General features: G+C 44.1%; 1 protein-coding gene across 4 annotated transcripts in view; it reads left to right on the top strand.

Annotated features, from left to right (window-relative positions):
* sdk1a (sidekick cell adhesion molecule 1a) overlaps positions 1-23,646 on the top strand; it is a 1,043,142-nt gene that overhangs the window by 648,297 nt on the left and 371,199 nt on the right. For all 4 annotated transcript variants that reach the window (XM_038820122.1, XM_038820123.1, XM_038820124.1 and 1 more), the window contains 2 exons: positions 9,498-9,614; positions 12,279-12,446. In XM_038820122.1, the coding sequence (XP_038676050.1) occupies positions 9,498-9,614; positions 12,279-12,446 (285 nt within the window). The remainder of the gene's footprint in view (positions 1-9,497; positions 9,615-12,278; positions 12,447-23,646) is intronic.

The raw sequence follows: 23,646 nt of genomic DNA on the forward strand, positions 1-23,646 counted from the left end.
TCTTCTTTGTAGAATGTCAACCAGAGCTCTGGGAGCTCTGTATAGAGCTAACACTAGCACAGCTCTGTCCCGCCTTGGATTTTTCTGAGCAGCTCTCTCCAAGAGATTCAGATGTGAGGTCCAGGTCAGTAAATACACTGCCTATTCATGCCTCTGGTCATCTCTTTCTTGGAAGAACATGATTCATCTTCACAGCCCTCTTGCGTAGCTTGCTAGCAGCAAGAAAATGAAAGAAGGTCTCCTCCATGATTTGGTGTCAAAAGCACATACATACAGTGTACTTACAGGGAGCATGACCTCCTCACTGCTGTCGCTTCTGGTTGCAAGTCTCCTTTCATTCTCATTTAAAAGGTAGCCACCATTCTCAATTTAAATGCCGTAGCGTTCGATGGGTGCTTCTCCCGCGATTGGAACCACTGCGGGAGCAGCCGCCACTTATCGGAGGGAAGCGACCCACACTTTGAAAAAACCTGGATTAATATACCGGATATGGTCAAAAGACATTGAGATGTAAGCACACTATATTCTGACGGTAGAATGAATTTGCCAGCATTCTGAAGTACCACCACCTTGGAGTATTCCGGTGTAGCCATATGGTGCAGCATGGCTGTCCGGGTGCAGAGTGGCTAAATTGTGACATTAAACAGCTCAAAATGCTGATCTGATACCCAAATTTACCTTTTCGACCTTGCACTTCCTGTTAACATCTCTTAAAGACTCGCAGCACCAGGGAGCCTCTCACTAATGCGTTTTAAAAGGATCACCTTAGGACTTCCAAGTGAGGTGCCTTTGAAATTCCTTTGCTGCTTCAGGGAGAGTGGAAGTTCTGTGTTGAACGTTGTAAAAGTGTTGGTCTTTGATAAGGAGGTCTGATGAGTTGGAAGGCTGTTAGGAGAAAAGCTATTTTAAGTAATGGGGCTATTGTTGTAATCCTGCTTGAGCTTCAGCAGTATGAGGACATGAAGCACCAGGAGCAGGGAGGGGAAGCTGTACATACAATGAGGGACAGAGGCTTCTCAATAGGTCATACCCACCAAGGATCTTCGGGGACCACTTCTCCACCTCACCTCAGTAAGAAACAGTGTCTGAGGCAGCTACATATTACCAAGGAGGTGGTCACTGAACTGTACCACCTCCTGCAACTGGTCCTGCAGCAGTACAGCAGAATGAAGATCATTGTGGTGATCAATTTCAACATAGGGCAGCGGGTTAGCACAGTGGTTAGCACTGTGGCTTCAAAGCGCCAGGGTCCCAGGCTTGATTCCCCCCCTGGATCACTGTCTGTGCGGAGTCTGCACATTCTCCCCGTGTCTGCGTGGGTTTCCTCCGGGTGCTCCGGTTTCCTTCCACAATCCAAAGACGTGCAGGTCAGGTGGATTGGCCAGGCTAAATTGCCCTTAGTTAGGACGGGTTATTGGGTTACGGGGATTGGGTGGAAGTGAGGCCTTAAGTGGGCCGGTGCAGACTCGATGGGCCAAAGCGCCTCCTTCTGCAATGTATGTTCTATGTAATGTATGTGACACCATGGTTCCTTTTGGGGGAGGCAGGGGATATTAGCAGCATTTCGTGATTTTCTGTGCATCACTGCATGGGAGAGGTGACAGAAACCTTGTACGCTGGGATTGGAAAACTTTCTGTCTTCCCTCACCAAACAGAAGCAGGAGGAATGAACATACGTGTTACCAGGCTAGAGTGATGCCCTTTGGTTCAGTGTACCATCAATTGCCTGTATGTAGTATTGTGGGCCCCATGTATTAACGGGGAGATGTATCACAACCACAGCGGCTACCACTCGATGAACATACATTTGGTGTGCAACTATGCCGAGAATCATTTTGATCCGAGGGAAAAAATACTCCAGATACTGGAAATCTGAAATAAACCAGAAAACATTGTATATGCCCAGCAGGTCAGGCATCATCTTTGGAAAGAAAACTAGAGTTAATCTTTCAGGTTACTGAACTGTGTAAAGTTAGAAGCATGAAAGGTGTTGAGCAAGTGGAAGGGGAAGGATAACAAAAAAGGTTCAAATCCCACCACAGTGGATGGTGGAATTTAAATTTAGTTAATAAACCTGGATAAAAGCAAATTACCGCGGATGATGTAATCTGAAACGAAAACCAAACATCCTGGACAATCTCAGCAGGTCTGACAGCATTTGTGGAGAGAGAAGGGAGCAGAAGTTTCAAGTCTGGATGACTCTTTGTCATAACTAGAGAGAATAGGAAATAGGGCCAGATTTAGACTGTAGTGAGAGGTCGTGGAGCAGTGGGGCTGGATAGAGGGCCAGCGATAAGTGGAGATTGACAAAGGTGTTGTGGACAGAAAGACAAAGGGAATTTTTTCTTTCTGTAAGGGTCATTCTCTTTCCCAGAAAGAAGTGGTGGGTGGTTGTTTAAATTCAAATCATTAGATCTATTCATGGCTGAGTTAGATGGATTTTTGATTAACAAAGGAGTCGGGGGTTATTAGAAAGAAGAATTGATCTCGAACAGCTCAGCCTTGAGGGCCCAGCTTCAGATTTCATCAACTCAACATGGGCAAAAACGTTTTGAAGCTGGTTGGCTCAAAGGCAGCAGCAACAGCAATCTGGCAGTATAGGAATACTAGTGCTGTCATCCAGGGAGAATGCAGCTTCATGTTCATGCCAGGCAAAGCCTTTGCCACCCAGTGGGGCAATGCCAATTCATTCCTAGTAATCTGCCAGGCTTGCATGATAACAAAAATGGATCTAGTGACATTAGTCTAAGCTTCTACTGCAACAGTGAGATGTGGAGTGGTATCTGGAAGCAATGGGAGCTGAAACAATGGCCACCAGATGCTATGTCGCAGTTAGTGTATGTGGATGTTGTCATGGAATTGGTCATCACTTCCACGCTGGCAGGACCGCACTTCAAGCTCCAGGCAAAACTGAGAGCTAAGTTGGAGTTTGACTCCTTTTCACTCCTTGACAGTAACTTTCGGCTGTGTGGCAGGCCTGTCAATGTGTCAAGGATTTTTGTGTTCAAGCCCATCAACATTCTCCTGTACATTGCTCCATCGAATCCTCGACTGAATTCTGTGCAGCTGAACATGTCTGCAATTACCCTCCAGTGAACTGGCACATGTGCTATCCTTTCTTTCTGCCTTGCCTGCAACACACTTGTAGTGACTCACAACATGCTGATATTGTATCAATATTACCATATAACGTATGAACAGTGCTAGTTTCTCAACTGGTGGCTGCGATGAAGTGACAGTAATTTTTCATCAGAGGCCTGCAGTTGCTCAAGCTCTTCTGGGTGAGGTTGCAATGACTGGAAGGCCGCGAGGTGGATGTGAGGCTGGCAGCATCGGTAGGTTTGTGAGGGTGAGGTGGAGCATCTGAATGTGAGGCATGAGTCATTGCCGATGGGTGAGCAATGAGGCTTTGGTGTGTTAAACAGTGGTGAGGTGGGTAGAAGATGCCTTTTGAAGATGCATATACTGACCTAGGCCTGTGGAGAAAATGATTTTTCTTCCTGCACTGCATCCAGGTCTTCTTGTCCAGATTCCGGAAATTGATCTCCATGGATACCTGCTTCCATTCCATTGAGAGTGAGCCGTGATGGCTTGCTTGCCCCCTGTGCAAACAAGATCTCTTTTCTCCTTTGCACTTTCATCGCTAAAACCTCCAGCTCCATATCAGAAGCCTGGGAGTACTGTCTGGTCTGTCACTCCATATGCAGCTTCCTTTCTTCCTTTCTGATACTATTCCAGCAGCTGCTGCAGCTGGCATCTTCTTTTATTTTTTGTTATCACAGGTAGGCTTATATTAACGCTGCAATGAAGTCACAAATCAACCTCCTCTTTAAGAGAACAGGTGTCTTTAAGAGGTTAAGGTGAACTTCATAATATGTTAGCCACACACATTTCTAGACTCTTTGCTGAGTATGACTGCAGTCAGTAGTGCATATTGCACTGGTCTGCATGTTTTAATCATGTTGATAATAAGATAGTATAAAGTTTGTGTGTTGCCTGCCTTACTCAACCAGCCATGCAATGCAATACCTGCATCCAAGAACTCCCCCCACTGTTACGGCGCACTGGGCGTGTGCGTGGGCAATTCTAGCCCCACTTGAGCTGTAGCCGTGACACAGTTGAATTACGGGCAGCAGGGTAGCATGGTGGTTAGCATAAATGCTTCACAGTTCCAGGGTCCCAGGTTCGATTCCCGGCTGGGTCACTGTCTGTGTGGAGTCTGCACGTCCTCCCCCTGTGTGCGTGGGTTTCCTCCGGGTGCTCCGGTTTCCTCCCACAGTCCAAAGATGTGCGGGTTAGGTGGATTGGCCATGCTAAATTGCCCGTAGTGTCCTAATAAAAGTAAGGTTAAGGGGGGGGGGGGGGGGGTTGTTGGGTTACAGGTATAGGGTGGATACGTGGGTTTGAGTAGGGTGATCATGGCTCGGCACAACATTGAGGGCCGAAGGGCCTGTTCTGTGCTGTACTGTTCTATGTTCTAACCAATAATTCTTTGAAAAATACCCAGTCTTTAGCCCTTGGCTACCCAATAATTATAGTCACCAGGTTTGTAAATGTAAGCACAATTACTTTTTAAATTTATAACAAGAACTATAATGAAATATGCAGCAAATGCAACTGTTTAACTATTATCCCCCACTTTAACTTGCCGCCGCCCTTTATATATACACAAACGCACACACACACACATACACACACGCACACACACAAGATAGACAAACACAGAAAGGAGGAGAGAGGTGAAAATAATAAGTAAAAGATATCTACCAGGAACTACAGGAGGCGAAGGAAACCTGATGGAGGAGCTCAAGGGCAAGTGGGACGAGGAGCTAGGTGAGGAGTTGGAAGCGGGTTTGTGGGCAGAGATCCTGGGCAGGGTTAAATCCTCCTCATCATGTGCCAGGCTCAGTCTAATTCAATTTAAGGTGGTCCACCGGGCACGCATGACGGCAGCGAGAATGAGCAATTTTTTGGGGTAGAAGACAGTTGTATGAGGTGCAAGGGCAGCCCTGAAAACCATGTCCACATGTTTTGGGCATGCCTGGAGCTTAGAGAGTTCTGGCAAGGGTTCGCGAGGGTAATGTCCAAGCTGCTTAACACACGGGTGATGCCGAGTCCAGAGATAGCGATCTTTGGAGTGTCAGAAGACCCGAGAGTTCAGGGGGCAAAAGAAACCAACGTTTTGGCCTTTGCCTCCCCAGTAGCCCGGAGATGGATTTTATTTATGTGGAGGGACTCGAAGCCCCCGAGTGCAGAGACTTGGGTTAATGACATGGCTGGGTTTCTCAGCCTCGAGAAAATAAAGTTTGCCTTGAGAGGGTCTACGCTAGGGTTCTCTTGAAGGTGGCAGCCGTTCATAGAAAATAGAACAGTACAGCACAAAACAGGCCCTTCGGCCCTCGATGTTGTGCCGTGCATTGTCCGAAACCAAGATCAAGATTTCCCACTCCCTGTCATTCTGGTGTGCTCCATGTGCCTATCCAATCACCGCTTGAAAGTTCCTAAAGTGTCCGACTCCACTATCACAGCAGACAGTCCATTCCACACCCTAACCACTCTCTGAGTAAAGAACCTACCTCGGACATCCCGCCTATCTCTCCCACACTGAACCTTATAGTTATGCCCTCTTGTAACAGCTACATCCACCCGAGGAAATAATCTCTGAACGTCCACTCTATCTATCCCCCTCATCATCTTATAAACCTCTATTAAGTCTCCTCTCATCCTCCTCCGTTCCAAAGAGAAAACCCTAGCTCCCTCAACGTTTCCTCATAAGACCTATCCTGCAAACCAGGCAGCATCCTGGTAAATCTCCTTTTCACCCTTTCCAATGCTTCCACATCCTTCCTATAGTGAGGTGACCAGAACTGCACACAATACTCCAAATGTGGTCTCACCAGGGTCATGTACAGTTGCAGCATACAGTTGCACCAGGGTCATGTACAGTTGCTCTTAAACTCAAGCCTCCTGTTAATAAACGCTAACACATTATAGGCCTTCTTCACGGCTCTATCCACTTGAGTGGCAATCTTCAGAGATCTGTGGACATGAACCCCAAGATCTCTCTGTTCCTCCACATTCCTGAGAACCCTGCCATTGACCCTGTAATCCACATTCAAATTTTTTCTACCAAAATGAATCACCTTGCACTTATCAGGGTTAAACTCCATCTGCCATTTTTCGGCCCAGTTCTGCATCCTATCAATGTCTCTTTGCAGCCTACAACAGCCCTCCACCTCATCCACTACTCCACCAATCTTGGTGTCATCAGCAAATTTACTGACCCACCCTTCAGCCCCCTCCTCCAAGTCATTGATAAAAATCAGAAATAGCAGAGGACCCAGCACTGATCCATGTGGTACACTGCTGGTAACTGGTCTCCAGTCTGAAAATTTTCCATCCACCACCATCCTCTGTTTTCTATGTGATAGCCACTTACTTATCCAATTGGCCAAATTTCCCTCTATCCCACACCTCCTTACTTTCTTCATAAGCCGACCATGGGGAACCTTATCAAACGCCTTACTAAAATCCATGTATACGACATCAGCTGCTCTACCTTCATCTACACACTTGGTTACCTCCTCAAAGAATTCAATCAAATTTGTGAGGCAAGACTTACCCTTCACGAATCCTTGTTGACTATTAAGCTGCATCTTTCCAAATGGTCATAAATCCTATCCTTCAGGACCTTTTCCATTAACTTATCGACCACCGAAGTAAGACTAACCGGCCTATAATTACCAGGGTCATTCCTATTCCCTTTCTTGAACACAGGAAGAACATTTGCCACTCTCCAGTCCTCTGGCACTATCCCCGTGGACAGTGAGGATCAAAGCCAAAGGCTCTGCAATTTCATCCCTTGCCTCCCAAAGAATCCTTGGATATATCCCATCTGACCCAGGGAACTTGTCGACCCTCAGATTTTTCATAATTGCTAATACATCCTTCCTCAGAATATCTACTTTCTCCAGCCCACCCGCCTGTATCACACTCTCATCCTCAAAAACATCGCCCCTCTCCTTGGTGAACACTGAAGAAAAGTATTCATTCAACGCCTCTCCTATTTCTTATGACTCCATGCACAAGTTCCCACTACTGTCCTTGACCGGCCCAAACCTCACTCTGGTCATTCTTTTAAATCTCACATAATCTCACATCTTGGGGTTGTCCTTGATCCGACCCGCCAAGATTTCACATACCCGTTCCTAACTCTCCTAAGCCCTTTTATTTTTAGCTCATTCCTTGCTACCTTGTAACCCTCAAGCGACCCAACTGAACCTTGTTTTCTCATCCTTACATACACTTCCTTTTTTCTCTTGAAAAGAGATTCAACCTCTTTTGTGAACCATGGTTCCCTCACACGGCCATTTCCTCCCTGCCTGACAGGGACATACCTATCAAGGACACGCAGTATTTGTTCCTTGAACAGGCTCCACTTTTCATTTGTGCCTCACCCTGACAGTTGCTGTTCCCATCTTATGCTACCTAATTCTTGCCTAATCGCATCATAATTACCCCTCCCCCAATTATAAACCTTGCCCTGCTGTATGGCCCTATTTCTCTCCATTGCAATAGTGAAAGACACCAAATTGTGGTCACTATCTCCAAAGTGCTCTCCCACAAACAAATCTAACACTTGGCCCGGTTAGAAAGTCCATGTTCGTCGACTTTCTCGGGGAAAATGAAAATTTCAGCAGCAGCAGCAATCCGTAGTGGGTGTGTGTGTGTGTGTTTGTTTTGGGGGGGGGGCGAGGGGGGTGTGCTTCATTGGGATGGTGTGGGAAGACTGAGTTGCATGGGGTAATGTCTATTTAATTGTTATTGTATATTCTCTTTTTGCACTATGTTAACGTTTACTCTAGTTTATTTTGTTATTATTGTTACTACTGTTTTATTATGAAAATTTCTGCAAACCCTTAATAAAAATACTTTTTAAAATAAAAAAAATACGTAAAAGGAAAAAAACTCTTTGTTTTAGATGGTTGTCTTTAAGCAGACCTTCTATCAAAGTAAGCTTTCAGATCCAGGTCTCTGTTTGCAGCCGGTAATGGTTTTCACTAGACTCATTCAGGCGTCTGCAGTTTCAGAAATATAGCACTCATGGCCTTCATGGAGAGAGAATGAGAGAGAAATAAAGAGCAGGTCCTTCCCCTAAGTGTCCACAATTCAAACTGAGCTCCTTGGGTCCATGAAAATCATTCCACTTGAATATGACCCAATTACCACCTGTTACTGGGCAGATTATGGTCTTTTGGCCAATTTATTGGCCACCAGCCAATCAATCAAACCAAGCCCCACCCCATTTTCACAGCAACTTCAATGCAGTGTTAATGGAAGACTACATGTGACACTAATAAAGATTACTATTATCTCTCAGGTGCCGAATAATCTGGCTCTTGCTGTCCAAAGCTAGAAACACCATATACTATGATGCAACACCTTGAATTCCTCCTTCTCTCTGCTGCTTGATTTAAAGATACTTATCTATTAAGCATCCATTGGTCAACAATGAGAGCGGCAAAATTAAAGAAAGGGGAAGTAAGGGAATGAACAGGAAGGACCCTTCCGCCACCCACAATAAAGAAAGACTTGCATTTGCATAGCAGTTTGTATGATGATTCATGGCTGCCAGATGTTTCTAAGTACTTTGCAGCCAATAAGATGCTTTGAAAGTGTTGGCACTATTGCCATGCAGGAAACACGGCAACCAATTTGTGCAGTGCAAGCTCTCACTCTCGGAATCTGATAATGCCCAAATAATCTGCATTGTTGATTGAGGAATGCGTATTGGCCAAGACACCAGGGAATAATGTCTCTGTTGTTCAAAATAGTGCCAAGGGATCGTTTATGTCTACCTGAAAGAGCAGATAAGGCTTCCGTTTAAAGTCTCATCTGAAAAAGATGAACTTCTGGCAGTGCAGCGCTGCTTGAGTACCGCACCGGAGTGTCAAACTTGATTTTCTTTGCCCTGGTGGGAATAGATTGCTACCAACTGAGCCATGGTTGATGCTCAAGAGTTTGCACACCACCAGATTGCTCATCCTTGGGCAGTAATATGATTTACACAATCAGATCAAGAGCCAAAGGAGCCAGAATAGTTGAAAAGGTGGCTGACATTAAGGTGGCAATAATTTTGTTATCAATGACTTGTCTTAAGTTTCAAAAGGGTAGTTTCTTTATTGAATGTGTAGTGCTAGCTGGCAACATGACTCGAGGCTTGGTCAGAAATGATCATTAATCTTCTATACAGGAAGTCATACAAAAGATAAGTTTTGTGATCAGAAAATCTAAGGTGTCCACCACGTTCTATGTGGTAATTACCAGATTGTTCTTACAGACAATCAGCTTGGAAGGGAAGGAAGTTTGTCTGTGATTGAGACAATGTAAAGGGATGTAAAAAAAGATAAAGTACTAAAACAAATTAGGTTTATTTAGCCTGCCCAAAATAGAAATTCTAAAAGTCTTGATTCTCATAATGTTGACGTATTTTTCAGACATTGCACCATCCTTCATCAGAGCTCCATCAGACACTGCAGTAACAGATGGAGCGGCTGCAGTTTTACACTGTGAAGTTTCTGGAGCACCAAAACCCGGCATTACCTGGAAGACAGGCAAATATTATGAAATATTACTTTTGGGAAAAATGAAACAGTTTATTTTCACTTTCGTTCCAGCAAAAATGTTATGTCAACATTAAAATTGCTTTTCTGTGTGCTGCCAACAACAATCGAGGAAAATTCTTTCATCCAGTCCTACCGGCCAAACTATCTGCTTCAAACTTAAAAAGATCTCTCTTTATGAACTCTGCAGCCCTATAATGAAAATTTGTCCTTTGTCGATATGAGTAATTTTATGTAAAGTTTTGGACTCGATCTCTAGCCTCACCAGAACCAATAATTATTAACCAGGGTGTCAGTTGCAGAATCACTCATGCTTAAGTACAAATTTTACATTCTGTAACATCAGGCTTTCACAGATTTAATGATGAAAGTATCAGTCTCCAGTTAGATCACTATTTCCTTTCTCAAAATAAATCCTACCTATCTTCTACGTTTTCTTAATTTACAAATGCTAAGAAAGGAACTTTGTGGAAGTTTGATTTGCAAACAGCTCTTCGGATTTGATCATTAGTTTCATCGTCAAAATGTGAAACTTTTGTTGGGGCATTTGTTACATTACAAAGAAATGTTTGCGCTTTTATTTCCAATTTCCTCAACTCCCTTTTCTTCTTGCATGTAATTCTGTAGATCGTGCATATTACAAAGAACGGGTAGGTAACCTTCCTCCGGACCATTACCAATCACACTTTTGGGCAGGGATTATACATCACTGACCTGGTGGTTACTCTGTACATTCAACATTTTTGTCCCTTAACTGAATAGCTGAAAAACCCATTGGAAGGAGCATTGAATCTGCAGTGTACCAATCAAAGGGTCATTGCTGCAACCACTTTGCATAAGAAACATCAATTGTGAATATTAAACATTTTATGAAACATTGATGCAGGTTGAAAAGCTGCAGATCATCTTTATAACTCATGAAGATGGCATGGTTTAACGCACTAAGTCCCATTCAAACATCACTGTGTTTGTTAATCTAGATTGCCTTATGGTTAAAATTGTCCTCCTTGTTTGCCTCCATGACCGCACATCTCTCAGCCCCATCTCATTTGTGTATTCTCCTCCAGCCCTCCGACCATTTGATATCTGGGCTCACCTTATTCTGATCCCTTGAACATCCCTGATGATAAATGCTCCAGCGTTGGCGGCTGTGCCAAGAACCAAAGCTCTGATTTTCCCTCCCTCAGCTCCCTCAAGCTTCTCCTGGCAGTACAGTGGCACAGTGGCGATGGGTTAGCCCTGTTGCCTCACGGCGCCGAGGTCCCAGGTTTAATCCCGGCTCTGGGTCACTGTTCGTGTGGAGTTTGCACATTCTCCCCGTGTTTGCGTGGGTTTCGCCCCCACAGCCCAAAAGATGTGCAGAGTAGGTGAAATTGGCCACGCTAAATTGCCCCTCAATTGAAAAAAAAATGAATTGGGTACTCTAAATTTATTTTTAAAAAAAGAAGCTTCTTAAAATTTACCTGTTCCACCAAGATTTTTGTTAAAATTAAAATAAAACCTAATTGGAAAGAATAACAGGAATGCGGAATATTTGGCTAATGGTAAAATTCTTGGTAGTGTGGATGAGCAGAGGGATCTCAGTGTCCATGTACATAGATCCCTGAAAGTTGCCACCCAGGTTGATAGGGTTGTGAAGAAGGCCTATGGTGTGTGGGCCTTTATTGGTAGAGGGATTGAGTTCCGGAGCCATGAGGTCATGTTGCAGTTGTACAAAACTCTAGTACGGCCGCATTTGGAGTATTGCGTACAGTTCTGGTCGCCTCATTATAGGAAGGACGTGGAAGCTTTGGAACGGGTGCAGAGGAGATTTACCAGGATGTTGCCTGGTATGGAGGGTAAATCTTATGAGGAAAGGCTGATGGACTTGAGGTTGTTTTCGTGAGAGAGAAGAAGGTTAAGAGGTGACTTAATAGAGGCATACAAAATGATCAGAGGGTTAGATAGGGTGGACAGCGTGAGCCTTCTCCCGCGGATGGAGGTGGCTAGCACGAGGGGACATAGCCTTAAATTGAGGGGTAATAGATATAGGACAGAGGTCAGAGCTGGGTTTTTTACGCAAAGAGTGGTGAGGCCGTGGAATGCCCTACCTGCAACAGTAGTGAACTCGCCAACATTGAGGGCATTTAAAAGTTTATTGGATAAGCATATGGATGATAAGGGCATAGTGTAGGTTAGATGGCCTTTAGTTTTTTTCCATGTCGGTGCAACATCGAGGGCCGAAGGGCCTGTACTGCGCTGTATCGTTCTATGTTCTATGTTCTATGTACTGCGGATGCTGGAATCTGAAACCAAAAGAGAAATGCTGGAAAATCTCAGCAGGTTGCAGCATCTATAAGGCGAGAAAAGAACTAACGTTTCGAGTCCAGATGACCCTTTGTCAAAGCATTGAATCCGCAGTGTATTAGATTTTTGTTATCTGTCCCAATATCTCCTTAACCTGTTAAATGCCAAAATTTTGTTTGATAATGTTTCAAGGAAGTGCAAAATGGGATGCTTTAATATATTTAAAGTGCAATGTAAAACATCTTTTGTTTGATTTTCTCTAACTCGTCCTTTCATTTGACAGCTTCTTGTGCATTGTTTACATTACTGTAGTTGTATGTTGCTGGGAGCTGTCTGTCTGCATTTACTTACTCGCTTTTTTTGTTACAGGCAATAAGGTTTTAGCGAGTGGTTCAATACAAATTCCACGGTTTGCTCTTTTGGAATCCGGTGGATTACTGATAAAACCAGCCCTTGTTCAAGATGCAGTGACATATACCTGCTTTGCAGTGAATTCCAAGGGAGCGGTGAATGCATCAGCCAATCTCACTGTGTGGAGTAAGTACATAAAAATATGAATGAAATTGGGATCAACAAATATATATTTTCAAGAAGGATCTCAGCAGTTTTCTTCATTACTTTCCTGAAGGTGATGATGCCTTTGTGGGGCACAATTCCATCATGGGCAGTTCTCCAGGAGTTCTGCCAGGTGGTTATTATTCATGAGTGAATCTTGACTGTGAATGTTGATAGGCTTTTCAACCACATGCACACCAGAGCCAAGGTGGATGGGCCATTGTAAATGATCTCTTAGTGCCCAAAGGTTAGGTGGGGTTCTGGGTTTACAGGGAAAGTGCAGGGAGTGGGCCTAGGTTCGGGTGCTCTTTCAGAGGGTAGGTGTAGACTTGATGAGCCGAATGGCCTCCGCCTGCGCTGCAGGGGTTCTATGAAATGAAATGTCTCACATACTTATTTTTCAGAAGAGAACGCCACCAAGAGTGGAAAGCCCAACCAATGTGCCCCCAGTAAGAGCAGGGAGACCAATTGAAGTACCTGTGCTGTCACTCTGGTTGAGATAAACTAAATCACAGATTGGAGTCGGTATTGCACTGGAGCATTACTGGTTTATATGACTTAATTGTTCACTAAATAAATGTTCTACTCCATTAGGGAGCATTCAACAACTATTTACTGGTAGCAAACTTTTGATATTATATTCTGAAGTAGAATCCATTTATGAACATGATGCAGCAAGGGAATATATTTATTTATTACTCAAGGATGAGTCCCCAGGCTGTCCTGTCATATCTAAGATCAATTCTGACACCTCTCTAGGCATCATACTGGAGCTTTGTATTAAAGAGGGGCACTTTCATCTCAGCAAATTAACACAAATTAAATTGCACTGCTGAGAGCACCTCTCCCTGCCGGACCAGAACACAGATCATGATTAGGAAATCAGAAGCACAAAGGGACTTGGGAGTCCTTGTTCATTATTCTCTTAAGGTTAACGTGCAGGTTCAATCGGCAGTTAGGAAGGCAGTGGCAATGTTAGCATTCATGAGGAGAGGGCTAGAATACAAGACTAGTGATGTACTTTCGTGGCTGTATAAGGCTCAAGTCAGGACGTCCATTGATGGCAGGGACTTGCGGTGACGGCGGGCGGGTGGCAGCCGCACGTTCATAGATATCATAGAATTTGCAGTGCAGAAGGAGGCCATTCGACCCATCGAGTCTGCACCGGCTCTTGGAAAGAGCACCCTACCCAAGGTCAACACCTCCACCTTATCCCCATAACTCAGTAACCCCACCCAACACTAAGGGCAATTTTGGACACTAAGGGTAATTTTATCATGGCCAATCCACCTAACCTGCACATCTTTGGTCTGTGGGAGGAAACCGGAGCACCCGGAGGAAACCCACGTACACACGGGGAGGATGTGCAGACTCCACACAGACAGTGACCCAAGCCGGAATCGAACATGGGACCCTGGAGCTGTGAAGCAATTGTGCTAACCACAAGGCTACCGTGCTGCCCACGTTGGAGTGCTCCCGCTCGGGAATATAATTTTTCGGGGTTTTAATGCCCGGTCCCAGGGGCAACGGATGCTGAAAAAGTTGTAGGAAGACTCAGTGAGGAGAAAAAATGGGCGTGAAAAAGGGGACTAATGAAAGTCTGCCGGTGAATGGAAAAGTCGGTGCAGGAACTGTAAGGAAAGCAGAGACTGGGGCGTCAGGGGAGACCCCATAGCTCACAGCAGAAGGAATGACCAAGGTGATGGCTGTGGAACTTGAAAAACAGTTCACAAAGCACAGGGAAGCGATGAAGAAGGAGATGGGGGTGGTATTGAAAGTGCTGGTGGAGGAGGGGATTCCCCGCGGAGCGTGGTGGTATCAAGCGCAGCGGCGGAGGTGCAGGAGCAGGTTGAGACACTGAAGGACGTGGAAGAGGGATAATCGCAGCACAGTCAACTCACCTCGATGGGGAAGAGGCTGCGGAGGGTGATAAAGACCAACAAGGGTCTGCGAGCAAAATGGAATTAAAACAGAGATGAGGAGGAATTTCTTCAGCCAGAAGGTGGTGAATCTGTGGAACTCTTTGCCGCAGAAGGCTGTGGAGGCCAAATCACTGAGTGTCTTTAAAACAGAGATAGATAGGTTCGTGATTAATAAGGGGATCAGGGATTATGGGGAGAAGGCAGGAGAATGGGGATGAGAAAAATGTCGGCCATGATAGAATGGCAGAGCAGACCTGATGAGCCGAGTGGCCTAATTCTGCTCTTATATCTCATGGTCTTTTCCCATCCCCCTCACCCCACCCTTTTGTGCTGAGAGCGAATCTGAGCAAATAATCAAGGTAGAATAGAAAAATAAAATGTTTTTATTTTTAAAATTACATTAAAAATATATTAGAAATAATTTGAGGGATTACTCGAGAAAAAGGTTTAAAAAAACCAACAAATGCAAATATGACTTGGGCACAAAATGAATTTTCAGCAGGGATTTGTGAAATGGAGTAAATCTGTGGAAGTCAATGCAGTTGCTAATAGATTTTTAACATGCTATGCGTCAGTAAATTGTCAAAACAAGTGATTTAAATGCAGCTAACTTTTTGAGCCTTCATTTAGTTTCCATTGATCACTTACCATTTTGCAGTACGTGTCACTAGCTTTCATCTTGAGTGTAAATCTTGAGTTAATTCCCGTTTTAACGCCTTTCTGGATAATTGCTTGCCCCATTTACTGCCATTGATGATTACATCTGCAACCCACATTATCATTTGTGACATTCTCAGAAATGATCTGTCCATTTAACACCTGTGGGCCGACTTTTGCGCAAAGCTCATTTGGAAAAGAATGGTTTCAGAAAGGCTTTGACAGAAGTCAGCTGAATGTTAAAAGCAAGCTAGGCATAACCTCAGAGCAGTAGAAGGAAGTTGATGCTTTGAAGAAAGACCTTGCTGCATGCTTTAAAAGCTTTTTAGAAACTCCTTGTCAGGAGGGGTTAGCTTTTAACTAGGGTAGTAATTTGGGAAGGGGGAAATTAGAGCGATAGCGGAGGCAGGTATTTTATGTGCTTTTTCTGAGGTATTTTTAAAATTCCATCATGAAGATAGCTCAGACTTTGCTGGGTTTTATTATACAGATTGTTTTGCCCCTAATGTATTTCCTGTGAATAAAATGCTGCAATACGGTTAATTTTTTCTTTCATTGACCAAAGATTGAAACATGTGGTTGCATTGTTTATTCAAGAAAAAAGAAAAAAATCTAAGTGGGGGAAACCAAAAATAAAAGCTAGGAATGTGAAAGTTTTTCTGTCCGTATTTGAAAAGAGGGGTTAATATTTTGGCTGGAGGCCCCTCTTATTTTATTTTACTGTTGTGCTAGAATAGATTTAGAAATCACTGCTTCGGTCTCAGCCAGAGAATCACGGTCAATCTGAGTATCACACTTTCAGTAGAATGTCAACCTTTGGAGAAGAATGATACCAAGGATGAGGCGTTTCAGATATGTGAAGAGGGTAGAGGAGCTCGGGTTGATCTCTTTAGAGAAGAGAATATTAAGGGGAGATTTAATAAAGCAGTTCAAAATAATGAAATGTAAATATATAATGAAATAAATAACTAGAAAATGTTTGCACAGGCAGGAAGATCTGTAATCAGAGATAAAAAGCAAAGTAACCAGAGAAAAGATGAGGAGCATTTTTTAAAAATGTAGTCTGTTATCATCATCTGGAAGCCTAAAAGGGCAGTGGAAGTCGATTCCGTTGCGATTTTCAAAAAGAAAATTGGAAATATACTTGAAAAAGAAAAACATTGCAGGGCTATGGGGAAAGAACAGAGAGTGGGACTAATTGGATATCTCTATCAAAGAACTGATACAGGTACAACGGGCTGATGGGTTTTGTTCTGTGCAGTATGATTCTATGATCTCTGGTGATGACTGACAGAATTCTGTGAGAAATGCTTTTTATCTGAGGGTCCCGTTAGCCTCCTGGCAGAGTTCCAGTGGGAGAGCAGTAGAACTCCCATGGAATTTCAGAACCGTGATTTTTTAAGTTGATAAAACCAGTTGCAGGATGAAAATAGGAAGACAACAAAAAACGCTTATTTTTGGGGGAAGGCGGAATCACTGTAGCCATAGCATTACAAAATAAAACAAATGTCATTCGGGGTTTGAAAGGAAGGGGCATAAAGTACAAAAGTGATGAGCTAATGCTAAACCAATAGGGTAAGATTTTCCACGATGTCGGCAAAGGCTGATGTCGAATGGGAAAAGCGGCTTTAGGTCCGCCACCAACAATGGCGGTTTCTGCGACCCAGAATGCTGCACGGCAGTTACAAAAGGCTGAAGGGCTCTCTTCTGTGCTGTATCATTCTATGATCTCTATGTCACCTTCCTGCCGTTTGTTCAGGCATAGCAACCCTCACCATTCGGCACCTGTCTTATGTAGTTATCTGGGGCCTATTGGGAAATGACAATGTGCAGGAAAACAGGCACTGACTGCCAACCTAATTCATCGGCCCACTGGCCCAATTGGTCAAGACCCTGTTGCAATCTTATATAACCTTCTTCACTATCCACAATGCCACCAATCTTGGTGTCATCTGCAAACTTACTCACCATGCCTCCTACATTTTCATCCAAATCATTAATATATATAACAAATAACAGTAGACCCAACATCGATCCCTGAGGCACACCGCTGGTCACAGGCCTCCAGTTTGAAAAACAACCCTCCATAACCACCTTTTGGCTTCGGTCGCCAAGACAATTTTGTATCCAATTGGTTACCTCACCCTGGATTCCATGAGATTTAACCTTTTGCAACAACCTACCATGCGGTACCTTGTCAGAGGTCTTGCTAATGTCCATGTAGACAACGTTAACTGCACTGCCCTCATCTACCTTCTTGATTACCCCTTCAAAAAACTCAATCAAATTCGTGAGACATGATTTTCCCCTAACAAAGCCATGCTGACTTTCCCTAATTAGCCCTTGCCTGTCTAAATGCCTGTAGATCCTGTTCCTCAGAATACTTTCCAACAATTTGCCCACTACAGAATTAAGGCTAACCAGTCTGTAGTTCCCAGGCTCATCCCTACAGCCCTTCTTAAACAAGGGTACAACATTTGTTACCCTCCAATCTTCAGGCAGCTCTTCTGTGGCTGTCGCTGATTCAAATATCTCAGCGAGGGGGCCGACAGTTTCCTCCCTCGCCTCCCACAGCATCCTGGGATATATTTCATCAGGTCCCGGGGATTTATCTATCTTGATACGCTTTAATACCCCCAGCCGCCCTCCTCTGTAATATGTACACTCTTTTCTATGATCAATCTATGATTCCATGAAGTTTGTTCCTCGATTCAACTACCCTCTTCCCCAAGCCCATCACCTGCGAGGCACCCATGCCCCACTTGAACCTTTACCGACTGGATCTGGAATCTTCGTGCATACCCTTCCAGTAAACAATGTGTTATCCCTTTGACCCCTTATTTGTGAGTTTTTCATACAGCCTTGTCAGGGTCCAGCTTCTTTCCCCTTTGTCGCCCCCCCCCCCGGGTGCAAAACCCTCCTTCCACATTGCCTACCTTTTCTTCGTCAGATTCTCTGCTTCTGCTCACCACCAAACCTGCCATGGGCGGGATGGGAGAATTCTGCCTTCTGTTGTACAGAATACTTAACTATCCAAAACTGCACAAAACCATTTTGGGAACTAATTTTAATTCAGTGACATTCTGTTCAAACGATTATGCTTCGCAGTAATACATTAATAATTGAAATTTGTATTTATAAATCCTTGTTAATTATTTATTTATGTAAGCCATCTTTTAAACTAATGAAGTAGAAATGTTGAGCAATTATTTCCCATTAAAGGTGCATTTTAATTAGAAAATGAATGCAACTATTTCCAACTAAAATCTATTTATTTTAAAAGCCATGGGTTTATATACGAGCGTTACATGAGAGAGTCAAAAAATCTGCATCATTCTCACGTACATCATTTTCACTCCAGGAAAGAGGTGTTGTAGCTTCTCACTAATTAACACTCCCATGCACTGAGACAGGTGATAAAATGTACATTTGTTGTATTGGGTCAAATGAGCCTCTGTTCATATTTCAATTGCGCAGCTTTCAGAATTGCATTAAAAGAGATGGATTAATATGTTGCTGTTGCAGTACACCTATCACAGAGTTATGAATTCTAGGGAGAACCCAGCTCTCTCAAATGGTGAGTGATCTGAACCATGGCAATAGCATTTTCCTGTCTTACTGTCATGAATGCTAATAAAACATAATTCTCAGTAGCAATAGCACTGGTTCTTCCTTTGGGTGGCTGACAATATCTTTCAGCAATCAGGATGGGAACCCTGGGTTTGTATCAATATTTTGTCATATAAGAATGTTTGAAAACTAGTGGAGTCTAGATTAACCATGGTCCAGTACTTCTATCTCCCAGCAACCAACTTAGGTTACCTATCTTTCAAACAAACATATTTTGTACGCAGACCTGGAAATGGATGCCATTATATCATTAAGCAACGTATTTATAAATAATATACAAACACAACAAGCCATTCAGCCCAACCAGTCCATGTTTATGCAACACTCTTCTCATCTAAATCTACCATCTTAACCATTTATTGCCTTTCTCTCTATTGCTTGTCTAACTTTCCACTGAATGCATATTCAATGTAATATTTGCTTCAATCACTGCCTGTAGTAATGAATTCCACATTCTCACCACTCTTTGGGTCAAGAAGTTTCTTCAGGATTCTTCGTGGAATTTCTTGGCAACTATCTTGTATTCACAAGCCTCTAGTTAAGATCTTCCCTTGAAGAATTGTGCCACTTGCCCCCTGAATCCACGTTCTTTAATCTTATTCGGTAATCTATTATGGGACACCTTTTCAAAGGCGTTTTGAAAATCCACATAATTTTAATACTGCATTCCCATTGTCTAGCACCCATTTTTTTTACCTTCTTGAAAAAATCAATAAGGTTGGTCAACATAGAACATAGAACACTACAGCGCAGTACGGGCCCTTCGGCCCTCGATGTTGCGCCGACCTGTGAAACCATCTGAAGCCTATCTGACCTACACTATTCCATTTATAGAAGAAAACGTTTCCCTTCTGAAATCCATGCTGACTGTTACCTATATTTCTCACTTCTGTGTTCTTCTATTCTCTCCTTTAATAATGATTCCATTAACTACCACTGAATACAAGATGACTGCTCTGTAATTCCCAGGAAGGTGGCAGAATAGGTGGCATGGTAGCACAGTGGTTAGCACTGCTGTCTCACAGCACCAGGGACCCAGGTTCAATCCCTTGGGTCAGTGTCTGTGTGGAGTTTGCACATTCAACCCCCTGTCTGCATGGGTTTCATTTGGGTGCTCTGATTTCCTCCCATAATGCAAAAATGTGCAGGTTAGGCAGATTGACCATGCTAGATTGCCCATTGGTGTTCAAAGGTTATGGGGTTACGAGGATAAGGCGAGGGAGTGGGCCGGGTTAGGGTGTTCTTTCGGAGAGCCGATGCAGACTCGGTGGGCAGAATAGCCCCCTTCTGCACTGTAGGGATTCTATGATTCCATGGCTCAATGCTGGAAAGGATGGTAGCTTATAAGAAGCCCTTGGAACCATTTATAGCTAGGTATAGCTGGAGAGATTGGAACGCGGTGAAATCCAGGGGCAGTGCCAGCTCAGTGAAGCTGAAATTGCATCACAAAGTAGAAGTTGGAGTGCAGAGTCAGACATCCTTGGGAGGCGTGCAATTATTGAGGCAGAGTGAGCTTTGAGAGAATTCAGAAGCTTGGGGCAGAATCTCCCGCCCCGCTCGCACAGACGCAAATTACGTTATGGTAGAGACTCACATGAGAGGGCTATAATGCAATGTGCGATGGGGTGAACTTATTTTGAGTTCTCACCGCCCCTGGCTGGCAACAAAAATATGCCTCACTTCTCTCTGGGCTTGAACTAGTTAGCATATTTAAATTGTGATTTAAATATGAAGAATTGGTTTAAAGCCAAATTTTTGGGCCTCTTCAATTCTCCCAGGGACCAGACGTGATGATGTTGCCAGAGGGCTCGGAGACCTTTGAAGCCCCAAGGTGATCAGGGACATGTCGATGCCCACGACCCTGGCAGTGCCATGTTAGCACTTCCAGGGGGAAGGGCCTGTAATGCGCGAGCCTTGAGGGGAAGGGTACTGAAGGGAGCAGCCGTTTTGCAACCCAGTAATAAATAGGTTATTGCACACTTGGGAGAGGGGTCCCTGAATTTGCCAATTTGGAGGGGGCCTGAAGCCAACAATTTGGGCGCAGGGGAGAGGGGTGGCAGGGCATGGATCTGTAGCGGCAAGTGGGTGGGACGGGGTTGGTCGAAGCTCTGAGGATCTGGCCTTGCCGGCGTCTTTAGATCCCCACATCTCTTTCACAGCGCAAGTTACCCCAACCTCTCAAAATTTGTTTAAGTGTGGCTAGATTGCGTTCGGAATAGCGCTGAATCACACCAGGTTTCCCGCCGAAGACCACACTTGGAAATCTTTGGAAAAATTGCACCCTTGATCTTCAAAAGTTAAAACTTTGGAATCCATTTAAATGTAAGAAAGCTGCCATTTTTTAAAACAAATTATTAGATATGAGTAATAATGCTTCTGCTATCTCATCCCTAGATTATTTTAAAATATATGGATTCTATCCATCTGAAACAGCAGTTTTGTCTCCCCGTTTGTTTTTGTTCAATACATCCCTTTCATTTTAAAGTTATGTATCTTATTACTCATCATGGTAGCACAGTGATTAGCACTGTTGTTTCACACCGCCATGGACCCGGGTTCGATTCCTGGCTCAGGTCACTATCAGTTGGGGCCTCACGGTAGCATGGTGGTTAGCATCAATGCTTCACAGCTCCAGGGTCCCAGGTTCGATTCCCGGCTGGGTCACTGTCTGTGTGGAGTCTGCACGTCCTCCCCGTGTGTGCGTGGGTTTCCTCCGGGTGCTCCGGTTTCCTCCCACAGTCCAAAGATGTGCGGGTTAGGTGGATTGGCCATGCTAAATTGCCCGTAGTGTAAGGTTAATGGGGGGATTGTTGGGTTACGGGTATACGGGTTACGTGGGTTTAAGTAGGGTGATCATTGCTCGGCACAACATTGAGGGCCGAAGGGCCTGTTCTGTGCTGTACTGTTCTATTCTATTCTATTCAGTGCGGTGTCTGCGTGGGTTTCCTCCGGGTGCTCCGGTTTCCTCCCACAAGTTCCAAAAGACGTGCTTGTTAGGTGAATTGGAAATTCTGAATTCTCCCTCAGTGTACCTGAATAAGTGCCGTAGTGTGGCGACGAGGGGATTTTCACAGTAACTTCATTGCAGTGTTAATATAAGCCTACTTGTGACACCAATAAAGATTATGATTATTATTATCTCATCAATATCACATCTCTCCATTTTATCTCCCTGGTAAATACCAAAATGAAATAATTATTTAATATTTCTTCCACTAATACTTGTGGCATTATCCTTTCTTTCCATTAATGGTTCTACTGCCATGGTTATGATCCTGGACCAGACAGTGAAGATTTTGGAATAATCGTAAAGAAACCAGTAGACAAAGTTTGGGATTTAAGACATTTGCTTTGAGAACAAACATAGAACATAGAACATAGAACAGTACAGCACAGAACAGGCCCTTCGGCCCTCGATGTTGTGCCGAGCAATGATCACCCTACTTAAACCCATATACCCGTAACCCAACAATCCCCCCATTAACCTTACACTACGGGCAATTTAGCATCGCCAATCCACCTAACCCGCACATCTTTGAACTGTGGGAGGAAACCGGAGCACCCGGAGGAAACCCACGCACACACGGGGAGGACGTGCAGACTCCACACAGACAGTGACCCAGCCGGGAATTGAACCTGGGACCCTGGAGCTGTGAAGCATTGATGCTAACCACCATGCTACCGTGAGGCCCCTGCTACCGTGAGGCCCCAACAAAAATCAACATTACTATGCAAGGTCAAAAAGATTAAACAAGTTACAATATCCATTCTATACTCTGACAACCAGAGTTAATATGAGTTTCATGTGAATTAACAGGCCAGCTGTGGTCGAACATACCAAACTATATAGTAAATAGCAAATGAAACCACGTCACATCTCACAGTTTTCTCAACAACCCACCCTGACATCAGTAAACACTGTGATTCAACCGAAGGGAATAGATAGGTTGTTTCCACTGGCGGGTGAAAGCAGTGGGGCATAGCCTCAAAATAAGAAATGAAAATGCTTATTGTCACAAGTAGGCTTCAAATGAAGTTACTGTGAAAAGCCCCTAGTCGCCACATTCCAGCGCCTGTTTCGAGAGGCTGGTAAGGGAATTGAAACGTGCTGCTGGCCTGCCTTGGTCTGCTTTCAAAGCCAGCAATTTAGCCCTGTGCTAAACCAGGGGAAGTAGATTTAGGACTGAGCTTAGGAGGAACTTCTTCACCCAAAGGGTTGTGAATTTATGGAATTTCCTGCCCAGTGAAGCAGTTGAGGCTCCTTTATTAAATGTTTTCGAGATCAAGATAGATAGTTTTTTGAAGAATAAAGGAATAAAACGTTATGGTGTTCGGGCCGGAAAGTGGAGCTGAGTCCACAAAAGATCAGCCATGATCTCATTGAATGGCGGTGCAGGCTCGAAGGGCCAGATGGCCGACTCCTGCTCATAGTTCTTAAGTTCTTATGTAATCTCGTTAAAACTGTATCTCTTGCAAAGGACTGCAAATTTTCTACTTTCAAAGACCGAGCCTCTGAACTCTCAAAACTGCTCCAACATGGACTATCTTGAGGATTTCACACCTCCGGAGGTTTCAATTTCATGTTCTGGGACTCTGTTCCCCTGGATTCCTTAGTCTGTGATGTAGCCGCTACGTAGTGGTACAATTTCAGCTATTTGATAGCTGGCCATCTTCACTGACCCTGGATTTCACCAAGTTCCGATCTCGCCAGCGACATCAACTATAAATAGCTCCCAGGGCTTCTTCTGAGGCATAACCCTTCCAGCACAGAATCTGTAACCTTCTGCCACCTCCTGAGCTCCCCTGGACTTCTGAGCACTAAATGTACAAAGTTAGCAAACAGCTCCTAAGACTTCGACTGAGCTCCCTGAGCCCCAACAACCTACAGCCAGTTACTTTTGCTGCTGGGAAACTGCAAATACCAGCAGCTTTTCATTATAGCCTTTTTCCCTCCTTCAGAATATTCACTTCCC

Source organism: Scyliorhinus canicula, chromosome 15 (assembly GCF_902713615.1).
Source record: "Scyliorhinus canicula chromosome 15, sScyCan1.1, whole genome shotgun sequence".
NCBI lineage: Eukaryota > Metazoa > Chordata > Chondrichthyes > Carcharhiniformes > Scyliorhinidae > Scyliorhinus > Scyliorhinus canicula.